Source organism: Tasmannia lanceolata, unplaced genomic scaffold (assembly GCF_043159265.1).
Source record: "Tasmannia lanceolata isolate RefF3 unplaced genomic scaffold, GAP_Taslan_0.1 ptg000008l, whole genome shotgun sequence".
NCBI lineage: Eukaryota > Viridiplantae > Streptophyta > Magnoliopsida > Canellales > Winteraceae > Tasmannia > Tasmannia lanceolata.
In genome coordinates, this window is record NW_027518685.1 from 993,676 (window position 1) to 1,017,626 (window position 23,951).

Here is a 23,951-nt window from a genome sequence, read left to right on the forward strand (position 1 = left end):
TTACTTGGTTAAATGCTAGAATTTTGAACACTCTACTTGGAGATTTTCATGTGATCTGTTACACTTGGTGTGAATAGTTGTTATTAGTGTATATATAGATTACATCAAGCTTACCAATGACTTAGGAGACTCCAATCTGTTATGGTAATGGAAGTTATTCATTTCTTCCTGAGTTTTCGCGGATAGCCATTTCGCTGCTGACTTTTGCAGGGAGGGAGGGAGGGAGGGAGAGAGAAGGCGAGAGAAAGACCACAAGTAATATTACATGTTAACAAATTGTTTCACATCAAAGACTAAAAAGCCAAATCCAAGTAAGACCACAAGTAATATTACATGTTAATTAACAAATTGTTTCTCGTCAAAGACTAAAAAGCCAAATCCAAGCCCATTTTCACACATCTTCAACGCAAACCCACAAAGCCAAGAATTTGGGGTCGCTCCTTTACAACCTTAGGAACTATCAGAGCATCCAATAACCTTGGACCCATAAATCCCTTCATCATAAAAAGGCTTATGACCTCCTCAGGTTTTCGCACCAACTCAAAGTCTACTTGGAACGTATTAGGAGGAGATTCTAACCTCTTGATACGTTCTTGTAATATCTTGTTATGCTCATTGATCTTATTCATTTCTTCAAGTACTTTTTCTATCTTCTCCTTCACCTCTTTCAGCTCTTTATCATGTCCCAACTTCTTAAAGTCACGAACACAACCCGGAGAGTTTTGATCCTTCAGTTCTTCTTTCACAATCTTATAGATTTGTACTCCTCCTGCACACATTTTCAAAGAAAAACATAATAGATAGAAAACGGAAATGACATATTCACCCCCTTTTCTTCCCAGGCCACCGCCTGTGTAAACAGAGTAGTCATAAATATACCGGAGGGGGCATGACCAGGTCGCCCCCTTTCACCTCTGCTAGAGGCACCTTCTATTCCAAGGAAACTTATTAAAATAATTTACCAAGTAGTTATTGTTTCTAAACATAAACCCTACATAAGAAGACAAACCAAGATGAACAAGAATAAGAAGGTGAGATTTTTATACTTAGATTGTTGTATTTTAAGGCATTTGAATATTGGCCTTAATAACATCAAGGATGTTTGAGTAGTGCATTTTTTATTCATTGATGTTTCACTGTAAGTTTTGATAAGATCAGTTATAATACAAGTGAAGTTTTTGGTAGAAATTGATTTATTTTTCATTTTTCTCTTTCTAGACAATATATGCTATTTTATTATGCACATTAATGAGATTAACTGTTAAGTTTGTTTTTTTTTTTTTTTAAAAAAAGATCAACTGTTTAGTTAAAGCAGTGTTGATGATTTTTTTGTTTGAATGATAAAGAAGTGTTAATGATAAAACAGTTAAATGTAATATTCAATAATAAATAATATTATTTTGTATGGGTCGGATATGTATCACTATCTGGTGGTTTCTTTTTGAATCTTTTTGTACTTACACCATCTCGGTCTCAATTCTTTAATGAAATTTTCATCATTCAAAAAAAAAAAAATTTCACTTCAAACGGTACAATAGCACCTCAATGCAGCCAAATTACGTCTGACAGTTCTATCAGTATGTTAACAATTGTCGAAAGGAGTGTCGATGTGTCGACGTGTGTCGGTGTTGACTGAAAATCATAGGGAATAAGAAATCTAGTCAGAAGGAACAAGGATCTTTTGGAAAAATGGCTGTGGCGTTTTGGAACCGAAAAGGATGCTCTTTGAAGAAAAGTCATTAGAAGCAAAAGTAAGAGGAAGCAAAAGAAGGGTGGGAGTTAGGAATCTTACGTGGGAGACGAGGCTCGAGGGTGTGTCAGCTGAAAATCATAGGGATACAAAATCTAGTCAGAAGGAACAAGGATCTTTTGGAAAAATGGCTGTGGCGTTTTGGAACTGAAAAGGATGCTCTTTGAAGAGAAGGCATTAAAAGCAAGAATATGAGGAAGTAAAGGAAGGGTGAGATGTAGGAATCTTAGTAGAGACGAGGCTCGGGGTGTGTGGAAGCCCATTTATATTCGTAATGACAGTTTCACCGGAGGGATTAGATTTAGAGTGGGGGGTGAGAAGAGAGAGGATTTCTGGAGAGATAGATGGTTAAGTACTGTAACGTAACTCCTGTTATTCTACGAATCCCCAAGCCGCTTCAAGAGTATGAAGAATACAAATATGCGTCTCAAAGTATTTCCAAAGGCTGTGGGGAAGGATGGTTTGGGGGTAAAGTGGTATAAGAACATTCCAAACTTTGAATTTGTTTACTAAACTAACCTTCTTTGCAGATTGTTGGAATCCTACATCCCAAGAGATCAACCTGATTAATGGGTGTGGAGCTCATACCCTGGTGGCTGCTTCTTAGTCAGATCGTTTTTCAGATTCTGGGGGCCATCTCATGGTTACTTCCTTTCCTTGGAAGAGAATTTGGAAACCCTTAGTCCCTCCTAGAGTTCAGGCCTATGCTGCACGACGATTCTCAGCAAAATTTATTCCCAGGCAGATGCTGGACAGCAATTCTCAGCAAAATTAATACCCAGGACAGGGCTCAAAGATTGACATTTTCAATCAGCGAACAAATGTTACATGTGCACAGTAGAGAAAGAATACATTTCCCATCTCTTCATTCATTATAAATTTACTAATGTTATTCGGGACCAGGTGTGCTCAGATGGTTTGGGGTCAGTTGGTTTTTCCCTAGTTCGGTCCAAGATCTATTTTGGATTTGGGAGAGTATCATATTTGGAATCCCAGGCTAAGATAATCTGGCAACTCACTCCTTTTGAAGTGGCTTCTCGCAACAGTCTTATGAAACATTTGGATGGAGGGATTCTCAAATTTTTTAGGATAAAGGCTCTACCTTGAGAAAGATGGCATGGAAAATTATTCACAGTGGCTTCTTGGGCTCTTCAACATCAGTTTTCACAGATTATTCGATGGACATCATCATTAGTAGGGTTGCAACTTGGGTCGGGTTTGAGTTTTAAAAACCCGCCGCATTCTCAGGTCGGCTTGGGTTTAAAGGGGAAAACCCGACCCAATTTTATTTTATTTTTTTATATTTTTATAATTTATTATACACTGCAGGTAAAATAGGAATAGGAATAGAAAATTAGAAAACCCCCCCTTGCAAAGATCTCCAGCACTCTTGCCTCTTTCTTCGCCATCACCGCATCCTTGACCGCAACCAGGTAGCAAAGATCTCCAGCAATCTTGCCTCTTTCTTCACCATCACCGCCTCCTTAACTACGACCACTCTCTCTCTCTCTCTCTAGAATTTTTTGTGCAGTATTTTGTCCTTGTTGTTGCTTTCCTTTTCTTTTTCTTTTTTTGTTTTTGTGTGTGTTTTTTTTGGTCTCCGTATTGCTAGAAGTTACATGAAACAATGAAATTGTTCAGGAAAATGGTAAATCTTTTTGTATTGCTCTGTGCTTTTAGGATCCAAGATTGTATTGATCTTTCCATATGCATCAGCAGATAAAAGATGAACCTTTATCTAAATGGTTCTTCATTTCTGAGATTTGTCGTTCTTTATATTTGCAGAATTTTCTCTTTATGTTGAAATTTTTGGCCTTTTGGGTTCTCTTGTGACTACGGGATGAGTAGTTTTCTTTAGTTAGGATATTTGAACCCTTTATTTTGTTTCATACACCCCTCTTCATTTTAAAGTTTAAATACCTCTTTGGAAGCCATTGATTGTATGATTTATAGAGCTAATGTTAACCATTATTAATTAATTTGCAAATAATCATATTTAACTTAATGGAAATTTAGTTATATATGGAAAAACCTAACGCAACCCAAGAAACTATCTCGGGTAAGACTGAGCTTAAGAATCGCGGGTTTTCTAAAAAAAAACAACCTGACCTGATCCGAGATAGTTTCTCGAGTGGGGTAGGCTTCTTGAAAGCCTGACCTGAGTTGCAACCCTAATCATTAGGAACTATCCTGGCTAGGTGAAAACCCCCTCCTAGGAACACTTTTAAACTCAATATTGACGGTTGAGCGACCCAGGCATGGTAGGGATTGGTGGCATTTTTAAGAACTCCGTGGGCAATAATATCATCTACTCATTTACTGGCCCAATTAGTCATACTAACTCTTCTGAAGCCGAGGTCAGTGTTTTTCATCGCGGCTTGCGCATTTTCGTTAAGGGGAACCTTATTAACCTTCTTTGGTATTTTTGGAGAAGCAAATATAATATGGAAATTAACAAGAGAGACATAATAGAGTATGGAACATGAGAGATTAAAAAATTCTTTCAATAGCCAAAATCGTGGATGTACTCTTCTCTATTTGTGACTCCACTTTTGTGTAGCTGCCACACCACAAGAGAGAACATGCCTCTCTCTTGCCTTTTAATCGTGCCTTTTGCTTCTCACTTAGTTTCCCACCACAACTAGGAAACCTAATTGAATTAGGAAAGGTCTCATGTGGGAAATAAGGCAATTTTTCCAACAAACTCCACCTTGACTTGTTTCCCAGTCACTGAAGATTTTTCGCCATAAACCATTATTGGCCTTCTGAAGTACACCAGTTACAAACCATTGAATCATCCTGGTTCTGACTCCACATGACTTGATTAACACAACTAATGCATGTGTAGTTTCCAACCCATTGAGTCCCCAGACAACCCTGGCGAGGGATCTCAATCCGTCTTCCCCATCGCAAGAAATTTCCCCTCTTCACCATCATCGACAACCTGGAAACTCTTCTCTGTACCAACTAAAAAAGAGACCCTACGCAAGTACTTTTCATTCATGCATTGTTTCCAGCCATCCATCGGGATCTTATGAACATTAGTCATTGTGTCCCCAATCAGACGATACAATCTACCACACTCAATATCAGCCATCTTCCCCAACATCACATCGTTTTCCTTCGACGCCTTAGACAGGCCCACATTGCACAAGGATGTCCTTCACCCTCATTTGTCATAGAGTGAAACTACCTTTCCCATCAAACTTGTCAATATTGAATCATCTCAGATCACCCTTGATGTGAAGCTCCACCACGAACGAAAATCTCTCGAACAATATTTCTACCTCTGACGGTCACTCTAACCGTGATCTAATAACAACACCCACGATCACTCCAATCACAACAAACGACGATCGCCAGGTGAAAACCCCCTCCTAGGTGGACATCAACATTAGGCATTATCCTGACCCCAATCTCACCAAAACAAAAGTGGTAGCAAGCTGAAAACCCCCATCCTTGGAATGCTTTTAAACTCAATATTGCCGATTGCTCCCTTGGAAACCTAGGCATGGCAGGGATAGGTGGCATTTGTAAGAACTCGGTGGACGATATCATCTACTCATATGGTGGCCCAATTGACTCTTCTGAAGCTGCGATCTGTGTTTTTCATCACGGCTCGCTCATTTTCGTTTGTCAGATGGAGGGGAACCTAAAAGCAGAGAGCGACTCATCCAATTCTATAGGGTGGGCCGAAGGGATTACGGACAGTGCGTGGAGATTATTAGTGAGGTTCATTGATAACATTAGAGACCTAAGTTCGTATATAGCTACATGCTTTTCGCGTATTCCAAATGAGAGGCTTCTAGTGTTCTCTTTTATAGGAGGAGGTCTTCTTTACTCATGCTGTGCACTTGTAATCTTTCTTGTTATTCATAGTTGTCTTTTAAAAACGGCTAGAAATGCTCTTACTATATAATTTGCATCTATACCACAAACACGTAGGGTCCCATGGATGAAGGGTCCAGATCAACTTACATGGTGTGGGTGACCCAGCTCAAGCTTTTCTCATTCACATTTTCTTATTAATAAAGAGAAAAAACTGAGAGTGTTAGGCATAAGTAACTCCATAAAATTGGGTAACACTGTGTGGCCAATGTTAGATCATTAGGGTTGATATGAACGGTGACGATTGTCCAAATAGTAGGACTCAAAAATAAAAATAAAAAGTAAAACCTACCTGAGACGCCCTTCAGAGACTCCTTAACGGCGGAATCGACGGCGTATTTAACGACGTTCTTGGAAATCCGGCCAACTTTCTTCCACCCTTCGGAATCCGGCAAGTACTGATTCAATATTTGGGTTCCGTCCACTCTAACGGCGTTATCAATCTTGGTAACGGCGGCACAACCGAGATTGTAGGAACTCCGGCAAGCGGTTGAAACAGGGGTTAGATCGGGAGCGTTTCGCTTCACTATGTCACCACTTGAATACAAGAAATCCAAAAGCCCCATCTCTCTCTCTCCCCCTGCTCTCCCTTTCTCTCTCTCTCTTCTCTACGCATACTTATAAGTGAGGGAAAAATACACTTAGACCTCCTGTGGTTTCTGACACAGTCAAACTAAACCCTGATGTTTAAAAAGTTACAAATAGACCCCCATGTGGTTTCAATTTGTCTAAGGTAAACCCCCTCAGTTGACCAGGAGGTCTATTTGTAACTTTTTAAACATTAGGGGTTAAGTTGAATGTGTCAGAAACCACAGGGGTCTAAGTGTATTTTTCCCTATATCCATTTTTTTGGGAAATGATAAAGGCGCCCCTTTTCATCATTTGGGACACCTAGCGCAGCGATGGATTTAAGGGACTTGATTGCCATCATCGTACACTGCAGCAGTTGGGTGTCCCAAGTGTTGAGAAGGGGCGCGTTTATCATTTCCCCGTTTTATTAGCTTGTACGAGTTTTTATTTGTAAAAGGGTCGTACGGACAATATCATGGGATAATACAAACCGTTCATGTGGTTCCCATAAATCATTTCAATGGGGTGATCCTAGCCCTCCGATCTATAGAGGTTAGATCGGAAGGCTAGGATCACCCTATTGAAATAATTTTTGGGAACCACCTATAGGCCCTATGGAAATTATTTTTGGGAACAACCTATTTACTTTGTGTTCCATCTTATGGACAGTTTGGATTATCCTATGATGTGGTCCATACAGTACTTTTGAAAAATATGGGACTACGAGGGCTCACACCATATAAAATCTCAGCTTCTACAACTTATAAGGAGGATAAAGATTTTTGGTCCGTACAGTACTTATGGGCACCGCTAGCACGGTACATGACGGTCGGCCATCTTATAAAAGCCCTATAAATATGGTATATTTTGGGAAAGGGAAGTGACATTTACGCCCCTTTTGAACACCCAGCGTCGGCATATCAATGACAAAAGGGGGGCTAATGTACTTGATTTCGAAAAATCCAGTGGGTTTGATTGCAACGTACTGGAATTTGTTACAGCCTTAAAGAACTGATCTGGGATATCAAATCATGAAAAGAACTGATTGGGAAATGCAAAATAATGAAAAGACTGGCATTATTTTGAGAAGGGAATGCATGTACCACTCTCCTTATTTTATGGTTAATGGTTAAATTGATAATAATGCATTTAAAGCCTCATTTGTAAAACAAGTTATTTTTTTCATTTTCATTTTTATTTTATTTTATGTTATATAAGTCGAGTAAGAAAGATCAAACACCCTGAGAAACAAACCAAAAAAATAAAAAAATGTGCAAATAAGTTTGAGGTATCCAAAGAGGTTACTGTTTTCAAGTTTATTACAAGGAGTGAAGTCGGGCTTATTACTGAATGGATCGTGAACTTGAACCGGGCCCAGGCCGGGTAGGGATGCAACTCGGATCAATTTTTGGGAATTCAGGTTGAGCTTTTACCATTTACCTTAAAATGGGGTCGAGCTCAGGTTGATTCAACTCATTTTTTATTAAAAGTTCAACCTTGTTCAATTAGTGCCAATATAATTATTCACTGATGTTAGTCTTATGAGAAGTAAAAACAGGGGAAAGAGACTAAAAAACAGAGGAACTTAAGTATCACTTGGTTGCATCACTGTCCAACGAAAAGTGGAAAGTGGATTTCGTGATTGTCAAATCGCTTGAACTATTAAAAAAAAACATTCAAAATATATCAAAAATTTACCCCACAGAGAATTTTTAATGAATCAAGCAATTTCATTGGTAAAAAAAATCCACTTTCACACATTCTTCCTTAAGAAACTGAAGCAACCAAAATGAGCTTCTGGCTCAGCCATTGAGGCAGAAGATGCTCCTCCACAAGCATAGCTAAAAATGTACAGGTCTCAATGTGAACCCAAGCTCAACACCAGCTTCAAATTTTTCAATTGCAAGATCCTTGATTCCTGCCTGACTACAAACTAAATTTTTGATTCAATTAGTTGATGAAGACAGCCTTCTTTCACCTCACTGATACTGGAAAATTCAGATTTCAACTTGGGAAAGATGAATGATATTGCCTTTAGTCACAAATGATTACATGATTCATAGTTTCTATAACATTAAAAGGGGTTATTATAACTTAATAACCCAAAAATATACAACTCACAGCCTAGGTGTAAAAACTGAGAAGGTGACCATCAGTTGAGCAGTAAAGGGTGTCATGGTATTCCTCCATTGCTCTTCAGAGTGCAGAATATGGATGACGATGAGCCCTTATCTTTGTCACTGTCAACGAGAGAACGCCTCGCAGGAAGTTTCAGAAGCGATGCGATCTCCAAGCTTTTGCCTGTAGGAGGTAGAATTCTGGTGACCGGGTCATCATTCTTTTCATAAGAAAAAGACATGCTTCCTGAAACATTTAGGAACATACACCAGTAAGAGTAGAAAATTAATCCATTTTGTATAATTATCACAGAAAACAAACTCTTGTTTAGCAATAGAAAGCAACTGCTCTGTTTTGTGTTGTGGAAAAATACAGGCATTGTCTATATTATCAAAGAAATACTAAGGAGAAAAAAAGAAGACAACCAATTTGAAAAACAATTATTCAGAATAATAAACAGCTTACTTAACAGAGCAGATTCAAGGACTGGAATAAACAGCTTACTCAATAGAGCAGATTTTCGAATTGAAGTTGCACGGAAAGAGAATGAAGAGTAAAAGGACACAAAGTTCCCAAAAAAAGGGCAATATTAAAAAGGGCAATTTAAGCAGGTTGGAGATGCTAGGATACAAAGTGGAGTGCTCAAACAGTGACTGGTTTAACCCACATTAATCCCTTAGAAGGCAAAGTGATGCAGTATAAATTTGCAGGGAGGATGTTGCAACAAGTGATTGCAAAGATTTTACTGAATGAGCAACTAAAGGGTGAAGATTGGGGTCGAATTTGGAAACTTAGTTCAGTAATTCTGAACTGCTGTTTCCAACATTCCAATGAAATCTCACTATAGAAATAACTGTTAATTGCTCATAATCTTCAATCAAAGTGCAGGGACTGCCGGACTGGTTTCTGTTATGACCATAAAACCATTGAACAGTACATGGTAGAGTCTCAATTGGTAAAGGCTTTGGAAACAAAGATGTTAAAGCTTCCAATTTCAGATATCCATTTAACTCGAGTATGGAACTTAACCCTTCAGTTTTGGTGATAGCTTTCGGTTTCCACCAAATTGTGAGTGAAATTGGTGTAGGCATATGCTTCCTGCTATGGGCAGCAACCAATTCGTGAAACAAATAGTGCTACATACTTTACTCATCCCAACTATAGTTTAACAAATGGCAGTCAACTCAGTTGCAAATCAGAGTCAAGAGTTGATGGTATTTCAATAAACATGCACAGCACTGGTTAAGGGTTCCACTTAAGATCAACTTCAGAATCAGTGCTCAAATCATGGACAAATCAAGTTGACTTACCCAAGTTTCAGGTCAGTCCAGATGAGCAAATTTCATGTCACTTCCATTTTTTAGCATTGATTAAATGAGAAGGTAAGAGTGACACGAGCAGATACTAGAAACCGGTAGAAAAACACAAACTTTAAATATATGTTCTAGCCATTTGTATAGGTTCCTAACCACAGAGAAAAAATATACCCTACTTTAAATTGGATTTTCCCCTGTTTTACATGGGCTTTTCATGCTTCCCTCACTCCTAACCTCTTAGGCTTTCCCTTTCCAGCAATCTCACACAGCCCCACTAATATTCCATGGCTACCAAAGATGCCCTAGAGTTCTGGACCTTTCACCATGGCACTGCCATAGAATGTCATAGCCTAAAAAATAGCACACATTTGATAATTCTAGTTTTCCATTGAGTGGCTCACCAATGGAGTTCAAATAAAATTGAGCAATGGACTACACTCGATTCGTCCACGGTGAGTATTGCTTCAGACTTGGGTAAGCTTGATCACATGGCATCTCAATCATGAAAGACAGTCTCAATCAAGAAAGAAAAGGAAGAATAACTTCTAGGAACATGATTAGGTGTAAAGCAAAAGCAGTAACTATCACTTATAAGCGAAACAATAAAACTATATATGTAAAAGGTAGAACAATAATCCCCTAAGTTTTTCTGAGGTCGTCACCAGTTTGACCTTAGATCAGCAATCTACCCTCCAAGAACAGCTCCAGTCCATGATTAATTTATGTCACTCTCCGTTTCCCATGTAAATTCTTCATCACTCTCCATTTCCTCCTCATCCTCCTCAAAAATTGGTTGGAGAAGGGTCTTGGTGTCGGGGTGGTCCCACTCCAATGCATCCCACCACTCTATGCTTGCTATGAGCGATTTGAGAGTCTGTGGTAGGTTCTTGGCAGAGAGAGGGAGCTTCTTCAGTTTTGGACATCTAATTACAGAAATAGACTCTAGAGAACGGCAAATAAATATCCTCCTACAAATGCTCTTCAATTCTGGTAAAATTTTCAAATCTAACTTCCTTAACCTTGGAAGAGTAATGGGAGTATTGCCCAATTCTTCCCCTCCCACTATCACGTCTTCCATCAATTTGCAGCCCCAAACTTTTATCGTTTAGAGGTTTTGGAGGTTGATAGAGAGAGGGAGCTTCTTCAGTTTTGGACATCCAATTACAGAGATAGAATCTAGAGAATGGCAAATTAACATCCTCCTGCAAATGCTCTTCAATTCTGGTAACTTTCCCAATTGTACCCTCCTTAACCTTGGAAGAGTAATGGGAGTATTGGCTTGACCCATTTCTTGCTCTCCCACTATCACATCTTCCATCAAATTGCATTCCCAAATTGTTATCGTTTCGAGGTTTTGGAGGTTGATAGAGAGAGGGAGCTTCTTCAGTTTTGGACGTCTAATTACAGAGATAGACTCTAGAGAAAGGCAAATTACCATCCTCCTACAAATGCTCGTCAATTCTGGTAAAATTTTCAAATCTATCTTCCTTAACCACGGGAGAGTAATGGGAGTATGGGCTTGACCCACTTGTGCTCCCACTACCACATCTTCCATCAGATTGCAGTTCCAAACTTGTATCGTTTCAAGGTTTTGGAGATCCTGAAACAACCCAACCCAGAACAAATTGTTCAGATTATCACAATTCTTAATGCTTAAGATCCTTAGGCTTCCGAAGGTTCCATGTGCTACAACTCCCTCGAAAATAGCCCTTAAATTAGGAAGGTTATAAAGATGCAATGTCTGTAAGGCAGGCATGGTGTTCTCTTCAGCCAGTAAAATGCACTCTATCCCATTGCATTCATAGATGGAACATACTTTCAACTCCCTCAGATTCGCTAAGAACGACAATTGAGACAATCGGATGATACAGTGGCATTGTTGAAACCTCAACTTCAGAGTGTCGTCTGGGAGTAAGAGAGAGCTCTCTATGCTAACAACATCACAGTTCCAAATTTCAATAGAATTCCGAGAGATATACAATGAGAAAGATATGGTGATGACCCTCTTATTGTACAACGGAAGATTTTCAAGACTCACCAATGCCCAGACTTGTTATAATTTAGGAAGGTAGGCAAGTCTCTGAAGGAGATATGAAGATTAGTCAATCTTTTCAACTTTGTGATCTCATTAATTTCCCCTTCCATCTCACCCTTGTTTAATGACCATTCCCATGAGCTATTGCATGTAGAGAACTCATCCAAAAGACAGAGATTGGAAATTATCCCTGCAGGAAACATTCGCAAATGTGTATAAGAGAGGTCAAGGCGTCTTAGATGAACCAACTTTTCCATCCCTAGTGGCAGGTCTTCGATGTAAGTACAATAAAGGTCCAATACCCTCAATTCCTTGATCTTTGATAGCGAAGGCACCGCCTTTAATGGATTGGAACGCAATAAAAGTACATGAAGGTTCCTCAAGTCAGAAAGTGACTCTGGTAATGAATTGATCCGATTATTAGAGAGGTCGAGAACTCGAAGGTTGTTCATGTGGGCAAAGAAGGAATTTGCGATGTTTCGTAAGAGGAAATTATCTTGCAACAACAAGGTTGAGAGTCTTGGGCAATTAGGCTGACCAGAAAAAAGTTCAATTTTGTTTTTCATTAGAGAAATCCTCTCAACATTTTTTGTCCATTCTTTCTCTTTAGGCAATTCTTCTAACCCAACCCCAGCTTTGACTAAAAAAGGAGGGCACACTCTAGTCATGTCAACAGCCATATCCCTAATCAAGTCATGCGTCATGACATATTCAACTCCCTGATAATAATTTGCAGTTTCTAATAAACAAGAACGCTTGAGCTCACTCAATATGTATTGCCCCTTGTTGATCTCAACTTCTCTAGTCTGTGCTTCATCTATAAACCCCTCGCCCATCCAATACTCTATCAAACATTCTGAAGAGATCTCATAATCTTCTGGATACAATGAGCAGTACAAAAAACAAGCTTGAATGTTTGGACCACGACTCGCTAGCTGGTGCATGCTATGTCGCAAGAGTACGGAATGTTTGGACCACGTACTCCTTATGTGTCCCTACTCTGTGGCTGTATGGATGGGAGTGATAAGATTTTTTGGGATGCAATGGGTACTTCATAGTAGTATTTCGGAAACTATTATTAACTGGCCGAGTGCTTTTAATGGATGTACCGGACAAAAGCTGTGGAACTCCATCCCATACGCCGTTAGCTGGTTTCTATGGAGGGAGAGGAATGAGAGAATCTTCAACAACAGAGGGAAGCCTAGTCAGCACATTTGCCTTGCAATTATTGTTACCATAATCATGTGGGGTCAGGGGAAGAGGGGACATCCATATTCCATAACTCACATTCTGAGAAATGGAGTGACGGTGTTGTCTGAAAAGCGGAAGAAGAACAATAGCATCAAACCTCATTGGAGTGCACCGGAGGATGGTATGTTAAAGATCAACTTCGATGGAAGCTCGATGGGTAACCCGGGTCCGGCTGGGATAGGCGGAGTATTAAATGATTCAAATGGGACTAAAATTATGACCTTCTCCGGTCTGGCCGGAGAGTGCGATTCCAATGAAAAGGAGGCACGGGCTTTATTATTTGCTCTTCGATGGTACTTGAGACACAACCTTGGGCCTCTCATTGTGGAGGGAGACTCATCAAATGTTATTTCTTGGGCTACTAATAGATGTGTGGGACCATGGAGATTATCAAATATTAACGATGAAATTCGGGATCTAAATCAGCGTATTGGGCCCTCATTTGTGCACCGGCGTCAAACAGCAAACTTTGTGGCGGATATTTTGGCCAAGGAGGGCGTCAGCCTCCCGGATGTCATTGTTAATTTTTCTGATCGAAGAGGGGAGGGGGTGGTCTCTATGGGATGATGTAAATCGATAAATGGATGCATGTATAGTATACCACCAGGACGCCTTGTCCCAAGTGTTATGTACACCCTTTATTGAAATAAAATTGTTATCGTTTAAAAAATAAAAAAAAACCAAGCTTGAATCTTATGGTCACTTAAATGATTGTAACTGAACTTTAGGCGATCAAAGACATTTTCTTTCATACCTTTGATTTCGGCTGTTGAACCTCGCAATTCATTCAATGCATTCCTCCACTCTCTAACATTGTCAATTTTCCTCAAAGCCCGTCCAACTGTGATGAGTGCAAGCGGCAAACCTCCACATTCCTTAGCCACAAGCTTAGCTACATCCTCTGCTTCTGAAGAAATCACAACATCGTTACCAACTTTGTCTTTGAATAAAGCCCAAGCTTCCTCTTCACAGAGCACGTCAACTCTAATATCAATTTGAGTCTCCATGCCTTGACACACTCCCAGCGTCCTAGTAGTCAATACTAGCTTGCAGCCATTATCCTCATTTGGTTCAGGAATGCCTACATCTTCCAATTGAAATGCTTCCCACAAATCATCTAGGATGAGTACAAACTTCTTCCTTCTCTTCAGAGCTTCAAACAGTTTTGTAGACATGATATTTTCGTTGTCATCTTCAGGCAAGGACAAATCAATTGCTTTTGCAATATCACTTTGTAACCTTTTCAAACTAAGTGCTTTTGACACGGTCACCCAGATAATATTGTCGAAAAGGCGGGTTTCTTTTAGACGATTGTTGATGTGCTTCATGATGGTTGTCTTTCCAACTCCTCTCATTCCGTGAACTCAATCTTTCCAATCTCCACATCCATCAAGCAACCCCAAATCATTTCCATGGTTTTTTCTGCTGTTGTTTTACCCACTAACGCTGCCGTTGGTAAGATACTTCCACTGCCTACCAATGGATCTGATACTAACGCTTCAGAGAATCTGCCCTTCTCTTGAATCTCAACTACCTCTGTGATCTTCTTTGCAACAAGTGCTTCCAGTCTGTATCGTGGGAACCATCTCCTTTCTTCTCCAATTTTTTCTCCTATTTCGTGCACTTCACTTTTAATCTTTTTCACATTTTCCAGCCATAATTCTACCTCTCTTTTTCGCTTCTTCCCATGCTGCACCTCTTCTCTATACAGTTCAGTCTTTACATCATTTTCTCTGCCGCTTAACTCCTCCATTTTGCTTCTCAAAATCCCCATATTTCCTTCGAGGTTTTTGAAATAATTATATTGTTCCCAAACATTCTTGCCAATTTCCCAAACAAATTCCATAACCACTGCAGCAACACAACACAATGCACCAACTCAGAAAATAAATACAATACATCAAAAAATAAAAAACGGTGGGAATGAGGGAATGTGAAGGAAAAAAACAATCTAAAAGGGTTGTTGGGATTCACTGAAATTGATTTCAGGGAGAACTCAAATTCAAGGGGAACTAATTTCAGGGAAAAGGTATCAGCAGGTTGTTCGATGATCAAAACCATTCTTTTTGTTGGGGCAAACGTCCGACTCATGAAAGATCATTCCTATTAGAAGATCATAATGCTTCAAGTTGTGGTTCATCTCCTGGGAATTGGGACTCCGTTGATACTTTCAAAATCAAAGGAATCACAGTATGGAGGGACATATTGCGTTTGAAGTTCTTTTTTGCCCCTGGAGTTCGCTTCAGAGTCTATAGGGGGGATCGAATTCGGTTTTGGCAGGACCCTTGGTGTTCGTCCCATTCTCTTCAAGTTTTGTTTCCTGACTTATATATTGTATCTTCTCAGAAAGAAGCTTGGGTATCGGAATGTTTCGAACGGGTCCAAGGGCAAGTGGAGTGGATTCCCAAGTTCCGTCGAGCCTTTTTTGTTCGGGAGTTAAGCGATTACAGCGCCCTCATCTCCTTATTGGACTCTTGCTTCATCAAGTCTTCGGGCTTAGATCGTCGTATTTGGATTTGGAATCCGTCGGGGATTTTCTCTGTTAAATCTTTTTATCTCCATCTGATCCCCACTCTAGTGGAGCATGCGTCCTCCGCGGTTTGGCGCCTCGCATGCCCTCCAAGAGTTGCTTTCTTTGGGTGGTCGGTTAGCTGGGGACGAATTCAGACGATAGATTTCTTACGGAAGAGAGGAATGTGGCTGGTGGATCACTGCCCACTATGTCTATCCGCCGGGGAATCCATCGACCACTTATTTATACATTGCCAGGTTGCTTCATATATTTGGGGTCATCTCTTTTCTAGATTTGGAGTCAGTTGGGTTGCTTCCAATTCTATGGCCGAATTTATTACGAGTTGGGACTGGGCTCCGTGGAAGAGGAAAGGTCGAATTTTGTGGAAGATGTGTCTCTTAGCCTCCTGGTGGTTCTTGTGGAAAGAGCGGAATGCGCGGGTCTTTGAAGGGAAGGTCAGGTCCCCATATTGGATTTATATACAGGTGGTAGCAGCGGTCATCTCCTGGGCCCGTTCCCTTCCTCTTTTTCGGTTTGTTTCTGCGTATGCCCTTTGGGAAGGGTGGTCAACCATATGCATGGAATCGGTTACCAAAGTGAAATCTCGACCCTCCTGGTCCCCCCCCGCCACCGGGGTCTCTGAAGCTCAATTTTGACGGTTCCTCTATCGGTAACCCAGGAGCGGCTGGAGTGGGGGGGTTATGTCGGAACCATAAAGGGGAAGTCATTTGGGCCTATTCGGGGCCTCTTGGATTTGCCGACTCGTCTGAGGCGGAGGTTCGAGCCGTTCACAGTGGGATTCTTTCCATGCCTCGCTTGGAGTGTGACAGTCTGATAGTCGAAGGCGATTCCGTAAATGTTATTCGCTGGCTTTCGGGAGACGCTTCTCCCCCTTGGAGATTTGTGCATTTCTTTGAGGAGATAGAGGATAGAGGAAAGGGCTACTCCATGGTCTTTCAGCATGTCCGGAGATCGGCCAATGTGGCAGCCGACTCTCTGGCTAAGAGTGGTGTTTCCCGGGCCGAATTGGAGTGTTTTGACTATCTCCCCCCTTGAGTCATTGTCTTGCTATTTTATTTGCTCATTGTTCCGACAGGATCATCTCGGTTCTGCTTATTCATATATATAAATATATATTCTGTTGCTTTCTTCAAAAAAAAAATAATGCTTCAAGTTGTGGGCTGCAGAAAATAAAAGGCCAACTTTCTACAAACCAACAGAAGTCTAAGGTTTAGGATTGTTTGATGCAAAGGGTTTCTGGTATATGGCACATCCATGTGCAGGGACCAGCAAATGAAAGGTTTAGATCACCAAAATTAATGACAATAACATTCAAAACGGAGACTATATATGATGGGGTCCGGACTCAGCACTGAGGGAATCCGGACTCAGCACTGAGGGTCCGAACTCAGCATCCAATTAGCTGCTGGCACGTGGCCCTCACAAGGACCGTTGGAAGGCCAACACCTGTCCCCACTAGGTGTGGCACCTGGACCAATCAGGGACCTCCACCTGCCCTTCTTAGGTATGAGACCTGATCCATACAGAGCCCACCACCTGTCTTGGACAGGTGGCTCAGAATTACCACTTGTCCTAGACAGGTGGCTCAGAATCACTATAAATAGCCTTCACTTGTGCTAAGGTGAGGGTCCTGAAAAATCTGAGAACCAAAACTCTAAGCTTTTGCTCTGACATTGCTCTGCACTCCTGCTCATAATGACTTGAGTGTCGAAGCGCCCGTCCGGAGTATCACTCCGGGTTGGTCCTCTGACCCTTTTCTTTCTTGTCTGTACCCTTGTGCAGCGCAGGACTCAACCAGCCCCTCAGTCGTGGCTTGTTAGCTCGGACCATCCGACCCTACCATGACCTGTTACCGATTTTAGGCCTAACAGATTTGGCGCCATCCGTGGGACCACGCAACAAAAAGCTGTTCGAAATCTCACTCAGATAAAAATGATAGGACAGACCGGCAAGCGAGCACCTCCGACTTCTCGGGCTACTCGGGCTACGGCCCCCCGTGAAGGACGAAGTGAGCGGCTGGCCTCGCAGGTAGAGGTCGGGGCGGCCGTGGAGCGGACTTCGCCCCACTCGGACCGTTCAGACCCTACCCCGACCCCAAGGGAGATGCGGGCCATTTTTCAAGAAATGACTGCTGTAGTTGCGCAGTTCAGGAATGCGGCCCCCGCACTCCAGCAACACCCGGTCGAGGTTTCTCGACCCGTTCAGAGGGGAGAAAGCTCCCGCAGAGAACGCGCGTCTCCACCCCGGGACCAAACTCGTCACTCCACAAGAAGAGACCACCGCTCGCGGGACAGGCATGAGCGCCCTGAGCCTCGTCAGCATCACCGGTCACGATCTCCCTCCGTGCAAAAACGTGGCAGCAAGAGAGACCCCATGCACGGAGAGGGATCGCGGCACCGGCGAAGGAGTCCCCTCAGCCAATCCGGATCCGCAAGGAGCCCATCAGCCGCGAGGAGTAGACCTGCCCGTCCGGCCGAGCAGAGGGATGATCCGATGTTACTGAGGATCCAGAAGATCGATAATAGAATCGAAGAGCTGGCTAGAGATCATGGCCGCCCTGCTTCGAGGATCTTCAGTAGCAACCCCCCTTTCACAGACAGGGTACTCGGTGCGGCAGTCCCCATGGGCTTCAAGATGCCGCAGATCCCGCAGTACGATGGGACCACCGATCCCGTGGATCATCTGCAGACCTTCAGGACCACGATGCTTCTCCACGGGGCGTCGGACGGGTTCCTTTGCAGGGCACTCCCCACCACATTAACTGGAGCCGCGAGAGACTGGTACTCGCGGCTGAAGCCCAAGTCTGTGGACAATTTCGACGACTTCGGGGACGACCTGGCCCGACATTTCATGAGCAGCAGAAGACCTCGAAAGACAACAGCTTCACTGATGGCCCAGAGACAAGAAGACGGTGAGGCCCTAAAAGCGTTCGTTGGCCGGTTCAACAGGGAGGCCCTGCAGGTACCCAACCTGGATCCTTCCGCGGCAACGAATGCTCTTCTGGCCGGAGCCCGGTCCACTGACTTTAGAAGAGCAGTCGCCCGGCGCAATCCGCAGTCCCTGGCAGATCTGATGACCGGAGCGGAAGAGTACATTTCCGTCGAGGAAACTCTCGCTGCCCTGGATTCCGTCAGCAAGAGAAGACCAGAGGAGAAGAACGCCACCAAGCAACGTAGGGACGATAGACCTCAGAGGAAGGAGAGCAGCCCGTCCCGGAAGGAAAGGAGCTCCCCCCGGCCTCGAAAGGAGAGGAGCCCCCCGACGAGGGAGCGCTACACGCCGCTCACCGCATCCAGGGCTCAAATTTTGGCAGCCATTCGGAAAGAAGACTTCATCCGATGGCCGAAGAAGCAGACACCAGAGGCGGGCACGCAAGATATGTCCAGGTATTGCCGGTTCCATAAGAGCCACGGCCACGACACCAATGCCTGCATTCATCTCAAGGAGGAGATCGAGCAGCTGATAAGCAGAGGGTACCTCGGGAGGTACTTAAAAAATAATGACAACAGAAGGGAGCGCCAGGACAACCCGAGGCCCAGAGACAGAAGCCCTCGAGACGCCCAACCCCTGGGCGACCGCATCCAAGCTCCTGCCCCGGCCGTTCTCCCTCCTCAGGTACCTCAACCTCAACCTCATGGTGTTATTGGTACCATTTCAGGAGGGCCGACCGCGGGAGGGACCTCTTCATCGGCCCGCAGGACCTATGCCCGGCAGGTCAACGCCGTCCATGCCTGCAGCAAGAAGGCCAAGCCAGAAAATGAGATATCCTTTTCGGAAGCAGATCTTGACGGTCTGATCCTCCCGCACGATGATGCCCTGGTCGTCACCATGCTAGTGGCGAACTGGGAAATGAAGAAGATCCTGGTCGACAACGGGAGCTCCGCCGACATCCTCTACTATCACGCCTTCGAACAGATGATGATCGGAGCTGACCGTCTGAAGCCGGCCAACTCAGATCTGTTCGGGTTCTCAGGAGAAGTTGTCAAGGTCGAAGGGCAGATTGAGCTTCCAGTTCTTATCGGGGAGCCGCCCCGCCAGTCCTTCGCCATGGTGACCTTCCTGGTGGTTAAGGCCAAGTCAGCCTATAATGCCATTCTAGGACGCCCTGGCCAGAACCTCCTCCGGGCTATTCCCTCCGCTTATCATCAGAAGATGAAGTTCATCACGCCAGGAGGCGTAGGTGAAGTCAGAGGGGATCAGCCTCAATCAAGACAATGCTATGCGGCAGCGCTGAGAGGGAAGAATGCGTCTGAGTCTCTTCCAATCGAGCTGTACGATCTGAGAGACGAAGCGCAGGTCACAGTCAACGAGCCCGCAGATGACCTCATCTCTATTCAATTGAACAACGATGACGAACAGAGGGTTGTCCAGATCGGCTCTGCCCTGCCAGAGGCCGCGCAGCAGGATCTCGCTCAGTTCCTCAGAGCCAATGCAGACGTCTTTGCCTGGACTCCTTCAGACATGCCCGGCATTGACCCGTCGATTAGCACCCACGAGCTCGGTGTCGATCAGACCTGCAAGCCCGTGAAGCAGAAGCGGATACACTTTGCACCAGAAAGGCGGAGAGCCATCAGAGAAGAGGTGGAGAGGCTTTTGAAGGCCGATTTCATCCGTGAGATCCAGTATCCGGACTGGCTCGCGAATGTGGTGATGGTGAAAAAGTCCAACGGGAAGTGGAGGACCTGTATAGACTTCACAGACCTGAACAAGGCCTGCCCAAAGGACAGCTACCCACTCCCAAAAATAGACCAGCTCATTGACGCTACAGCAGGTCACGAGCTGCTCAGTTTCATGGATGCTTTCTCAGGATACAATCAAATCAGAATGTACGAGTCAGACATCCCGAAGACATCATTCGTTACCGACCAGGGGACTTATTGCTATCGGGTGATGCCTTTCGGACTGAAGAATGCAGGAGCCACTTACCAGCGGCTCGTCAACAAGCTATTCAGAAATCAGATCGGTCGGAACATGGAGGTCTACGTTGATGATATGCTAGTGAAGAGCAGAAGTGCTTCCAACCACGTCTCCGACCTCGAAGAGGCCTTCCAAGTCTTGAGGGAACACAACATGAAGCTTAATCCGACCAAATGTACGTTTGGCGTCGGAGCAGGCAAATTCCTGGGCTTCATGGCGAATCCGGAGAAGATCAAGGCAGTAATGGAGCTGACTCCTCCCAACACTATCAGAGAAGTGCAGCGGCTGACCGGGCTGGTGGCAGCTCTGGGGCGGTTTATTTCTAAATCCGCCGAGAGATGCCTCCCGTTCTTCAATGCGATCAAAGGTATAAAAACCGCGCCCTGGACTCCGGAATGTCAAGCAGCGTTCGAGGAGCTGAAGCAGTACTTATCCTCCCCCCCCTTGTTATCCACGCCGGAGCCAGGAGAAGAGTTGATTCTGTACCTCTCAGCGGGACCCTTGGCAGTTGCAGCAGTACTGATCAAAGAAGAGTCTAACCAGCAAAAGCCGATCTACTATGTCAGCAAGGTCCTCCACGATGCAGAGACCAGATATCAGCGAGTAGAGAAGCTCGTGTGCGCCCTCATTATGGCGGCCCGGAAGCTAAGGCCGTACTTCCAGGCGCACACGATCAAGGTCTTGACAGGGCAGCCTCTCAGACAGATCCTCCACCGACCAGACACTTCGGGCCGACTTGTCAAGTGGGCCGTGGAGCTCAGTGAGTTTGATATCAAGTATCTACCCAGGCCGGCGATCAAAGCTCAGATTCTCGCTGACTTCATAGCCGAGTGCACAGTTCCGGACCCAGACCCCGGGCTGGTAGCAGTTTCGTCTCCAGAAGTAGAGCTGGCTGTACCGGAGCCACGAGTCGTTTCCAGAGCATCACCGCCCCCCGGAACTGAGTCCGTCATCGCGCACCCAGTTTTCGAAGAGCCGCTCTGGGAAGTTTATGTGGACGGGTCATCGAACAAGACAAGGTGTGGTGCGGGACTAGTTCTCACTGGACCAGAGGACTTCGTCCTGAACTATGCCCTGAGGTTTGGTTTCCGTGTGTCCAACAATGAAGCAGAATATGAAGCGCTCATAGCCGGGATGAATCTCGCGGTGCAGACCCGTGCTCAGAGGTTAAAGGCGTACTGCGATTCACAGCTGGTCGTCTGTCAGATCCAGGGAGTATATGAAGCCCGTGAAGAGCGGATGATCAATTACTTGGGAAGGGTCCACAGTCTGGCCGATCATTTCAAGAGCTTTGAAGTCGTCAGAATCCCCCGAGCAGAGAATGTGAAGGCAGATGTGCTATCAAAGCTTGCAGCATCAGGTTACACCGCCCTCAGAGAAATTCGCATGGAGTTTCTGAAGAGGTCCAGTATCGATGCCCAGTCCGTCGTGGTGATGCAGATTGACGATGAGCCGTGCTGGATGGATGAGATAATCAGGTATCTGCGCAGCGGAGAGCTCCCTGGAGATAGAAAGGAGGCCCGCAAGGTCACGCAGCGGGCAGCGAGGTTTTCACTGGATGGCGGGACTCTATACAAGAGGTCGTATACCCTCCCATATCTAAAGTGTCTTCGCCCCGGTGATGCTTTGTTAGCCCTGCAGGAAACCCATGAAGGAATCTGCGGAGAGCACCTCGGGGGCAAGGCCCTCGCCATTAAGGTCCTCCTGAGAGGTCTGTACTGGCCTACATTGAGGAAGGACGCGCTGAGCCTTGTGAAAAAGTGTGAGAAGTGCCAGAAGTTCTCTCCGGCCGTCCACCAGCCACCCGTTCCGATGGCCCCGATCATCAGTCCTCTTCCTTTCGCAGTATGGGGAATGGATATTCTGGGCCCCTTCCCGCCGGCCTCGGGAGGCCGTGAGTTCGTCGTTGTCACCATTGATTATTTCACCAAATGGGTAGAAGCAGAGCCTCTGGCCAAGATCACGGAGCAGAATGTACAAAACTTCTTCTGGAAATCAGTGGTGTGCAGGTTCGGAATCCCCCGGGTCCTCATAACGGACAATGGCAAGCAGTTCGACTCGAGGAACTTTCGAAAGTTTTGTTCTGACCTGCAGATAGAGCAGAGATTCACATCTGTGGCACATCCTCAGACGAATGGGCAAACAGAGGTGACGAACAGGACCCTCTTGCAGGGGATAAAGAAGAGACTGGATGGCAAGGCTGGGCGTTGGGCAGACGAACTGTATCATGTGCTCTGGGCGTATCGGACTACTCCGCGTACGGCCACAGGCGAGTCACCCTTCAATCTCTCCTTCGGAACAGAAGCAGTGATCCCGGTTGACATCGGCGTCCCCTCCCCAAGGATCGTCCATTTCAGTGAGCAGCTCAACGGGGACGGACTCCGTGCCAACCTTGACTTGCTTGAAGAAGTCCGCGAGGAATCTCAGATCAGGGCTGCGGCCTATAAGCAGAAAGTATCCAGATATCATGACGTCAAGATCCGACCAAGAGAATTCTGTGCCGGCCACCTAGTCCTGAGGAAGGCCTCCGTTTCCCAGCCAAGAAGCGTGGGCAAGCTCTCTCCGACCTGGGAAGGGCCGTACCGAATCAAAGAAGTCATCCGCCCAGGAAGATATCGGTTAGAGTCCCTTGACGAACAGATGCTACCACACGCCTGGAATTCTAGAAATCTTCGGATCTACTATCAGTAATTTTGTTTGCCTTCATAGGCTTGTAAAGAACTGCTGTAATCATCCAAGTTCTGGAATGAATAAAATAAGTTTCCCGAACAAGTGTCCCTCTTTGAGTCACTTATATAAACATCAACATACAGTGGTGGTGCACTCCGGCTCATCCTATTGGCTTGGAGATCAGTTCCAGCCAGGACGCCCGCAGTGGAAACCACCTTCAAATATTTTCCAAGTGTTTGAGTACCAAGCTTCCAGCTCGGTTCTCGCAGACTTAGGACGAGCAGTAGTGGTGCACTCCGGCTCATCCTTGTGGCTTGGAGATCTAAGTGTTTACATACTTCGTTCCCAGCTCGGTCAACGACGCAGCGCGAAAATAATGCGTACAAAAAAATAAGAATGCCGTACAGACAGTTGAACAAAAGTGTATTTGTATTCAGTATTCATATTACAAAATTGCTCTCTTCGCCGAGCTGGCTTACAAAGAATGGGCATTACAAACTGTGCAAAAAAAACATATCTCCAAAAAGAAAGAAGGCTGCTACTCAGGCCTCCTCGTCGGCCACCCCCTCGGTGACGACCTCTGTGGGAGTGAGGGCTGCAAGCTCGCCGCCCTCAGCAGAGGAGACGGCGGCCACAGTCACCTCCGCATCTACCTCAATAGGCCGGGAGGAGTCCGGTTCGTCTTCCTCCTCATCTTCCTCCTCCTCCGGAGGTGCATACGGAACGGTTAGCCCGTCCAAGGAGATGCCGGGGTGAAGCCTCTTCACCTGCTCGGAGCAGAGAAGGAAACCCGCCCTGTAAGCCTGGAGGCCTAAGTTGAAGTGCTGAGCCTCCTTCCTCTCCTCGGTTTCCTTCACGGCCTTCTCCACGGCCGCCTTCTCCTTCTTTCCGGCCCTCTCCGCC

General features: G+C 44.8%; 1 protein-coding gene and 1 pseudogene across 2 annotated transcripts; both read right to left on the reverse strand.

Annotated features, from left to right (window-relative positions):
- Positions 1 to 239: 239 nt before the first annotated feature.
- LOC143883848 (uncharacterized) lies at positions 240 to 6,268 on the reverse strand. 2 transcript variants are annotated; one of them, XM_077387166.1, is made up of 2 exons: positions 5,931 to 6,268; positions 240 to 766 (listed from the first exon to the last, which is right to left on the reverse strand). In XM_077387166.1, exons 1-2 carry the CDS (start codon positions 6,202 to 6,204, stop codon positions 402 to 404), a joined length of 639 nt encoding a protein of 212 aa, XP_077243281.1. In that variant the 5' UTR covers positions 6,205 to 6,268; the 3' UTR covers positions 240 to 401. The 2 variants fall into 2 exon arrangements, with proteins under 2 accessions (XP_077243281.1, XP_077243280.1); XM_077387165.1 differs by having other exon boundaries at positions 240 to 769; positions 5,931 to 6,267.
- Positions 6,269 to 8,606: 2,338 nt separating this feature from the next.
- On the reverse strand, positions 8,607 to 23,574 carry LOC143885593 (putative disease resistance protein At1g61300; annotated as a pseudogene).
- Positions 23,575 to 23,951: the final 377 nt, after the last annotated feature.

What these genes read in the sequence shown, in the direction of transcription:
- LOC143883848 (XM_077387165.1), bottom strand. Translation starts at nt 6,204, where the DNA reads ATGGGGCTTTTGGATTTCTTGTATTCAAGTGGTGACATAGTGAAGCGA. An exon ending in GTCTCTGAAGGGCGTCTCAG is followed by an intron (nt 770 to 5,930) that starts GTAGGTTTTACT and finishes AAATGTGTGCAG; the next exon opens with GAGGAGTACAAATCTATAAG.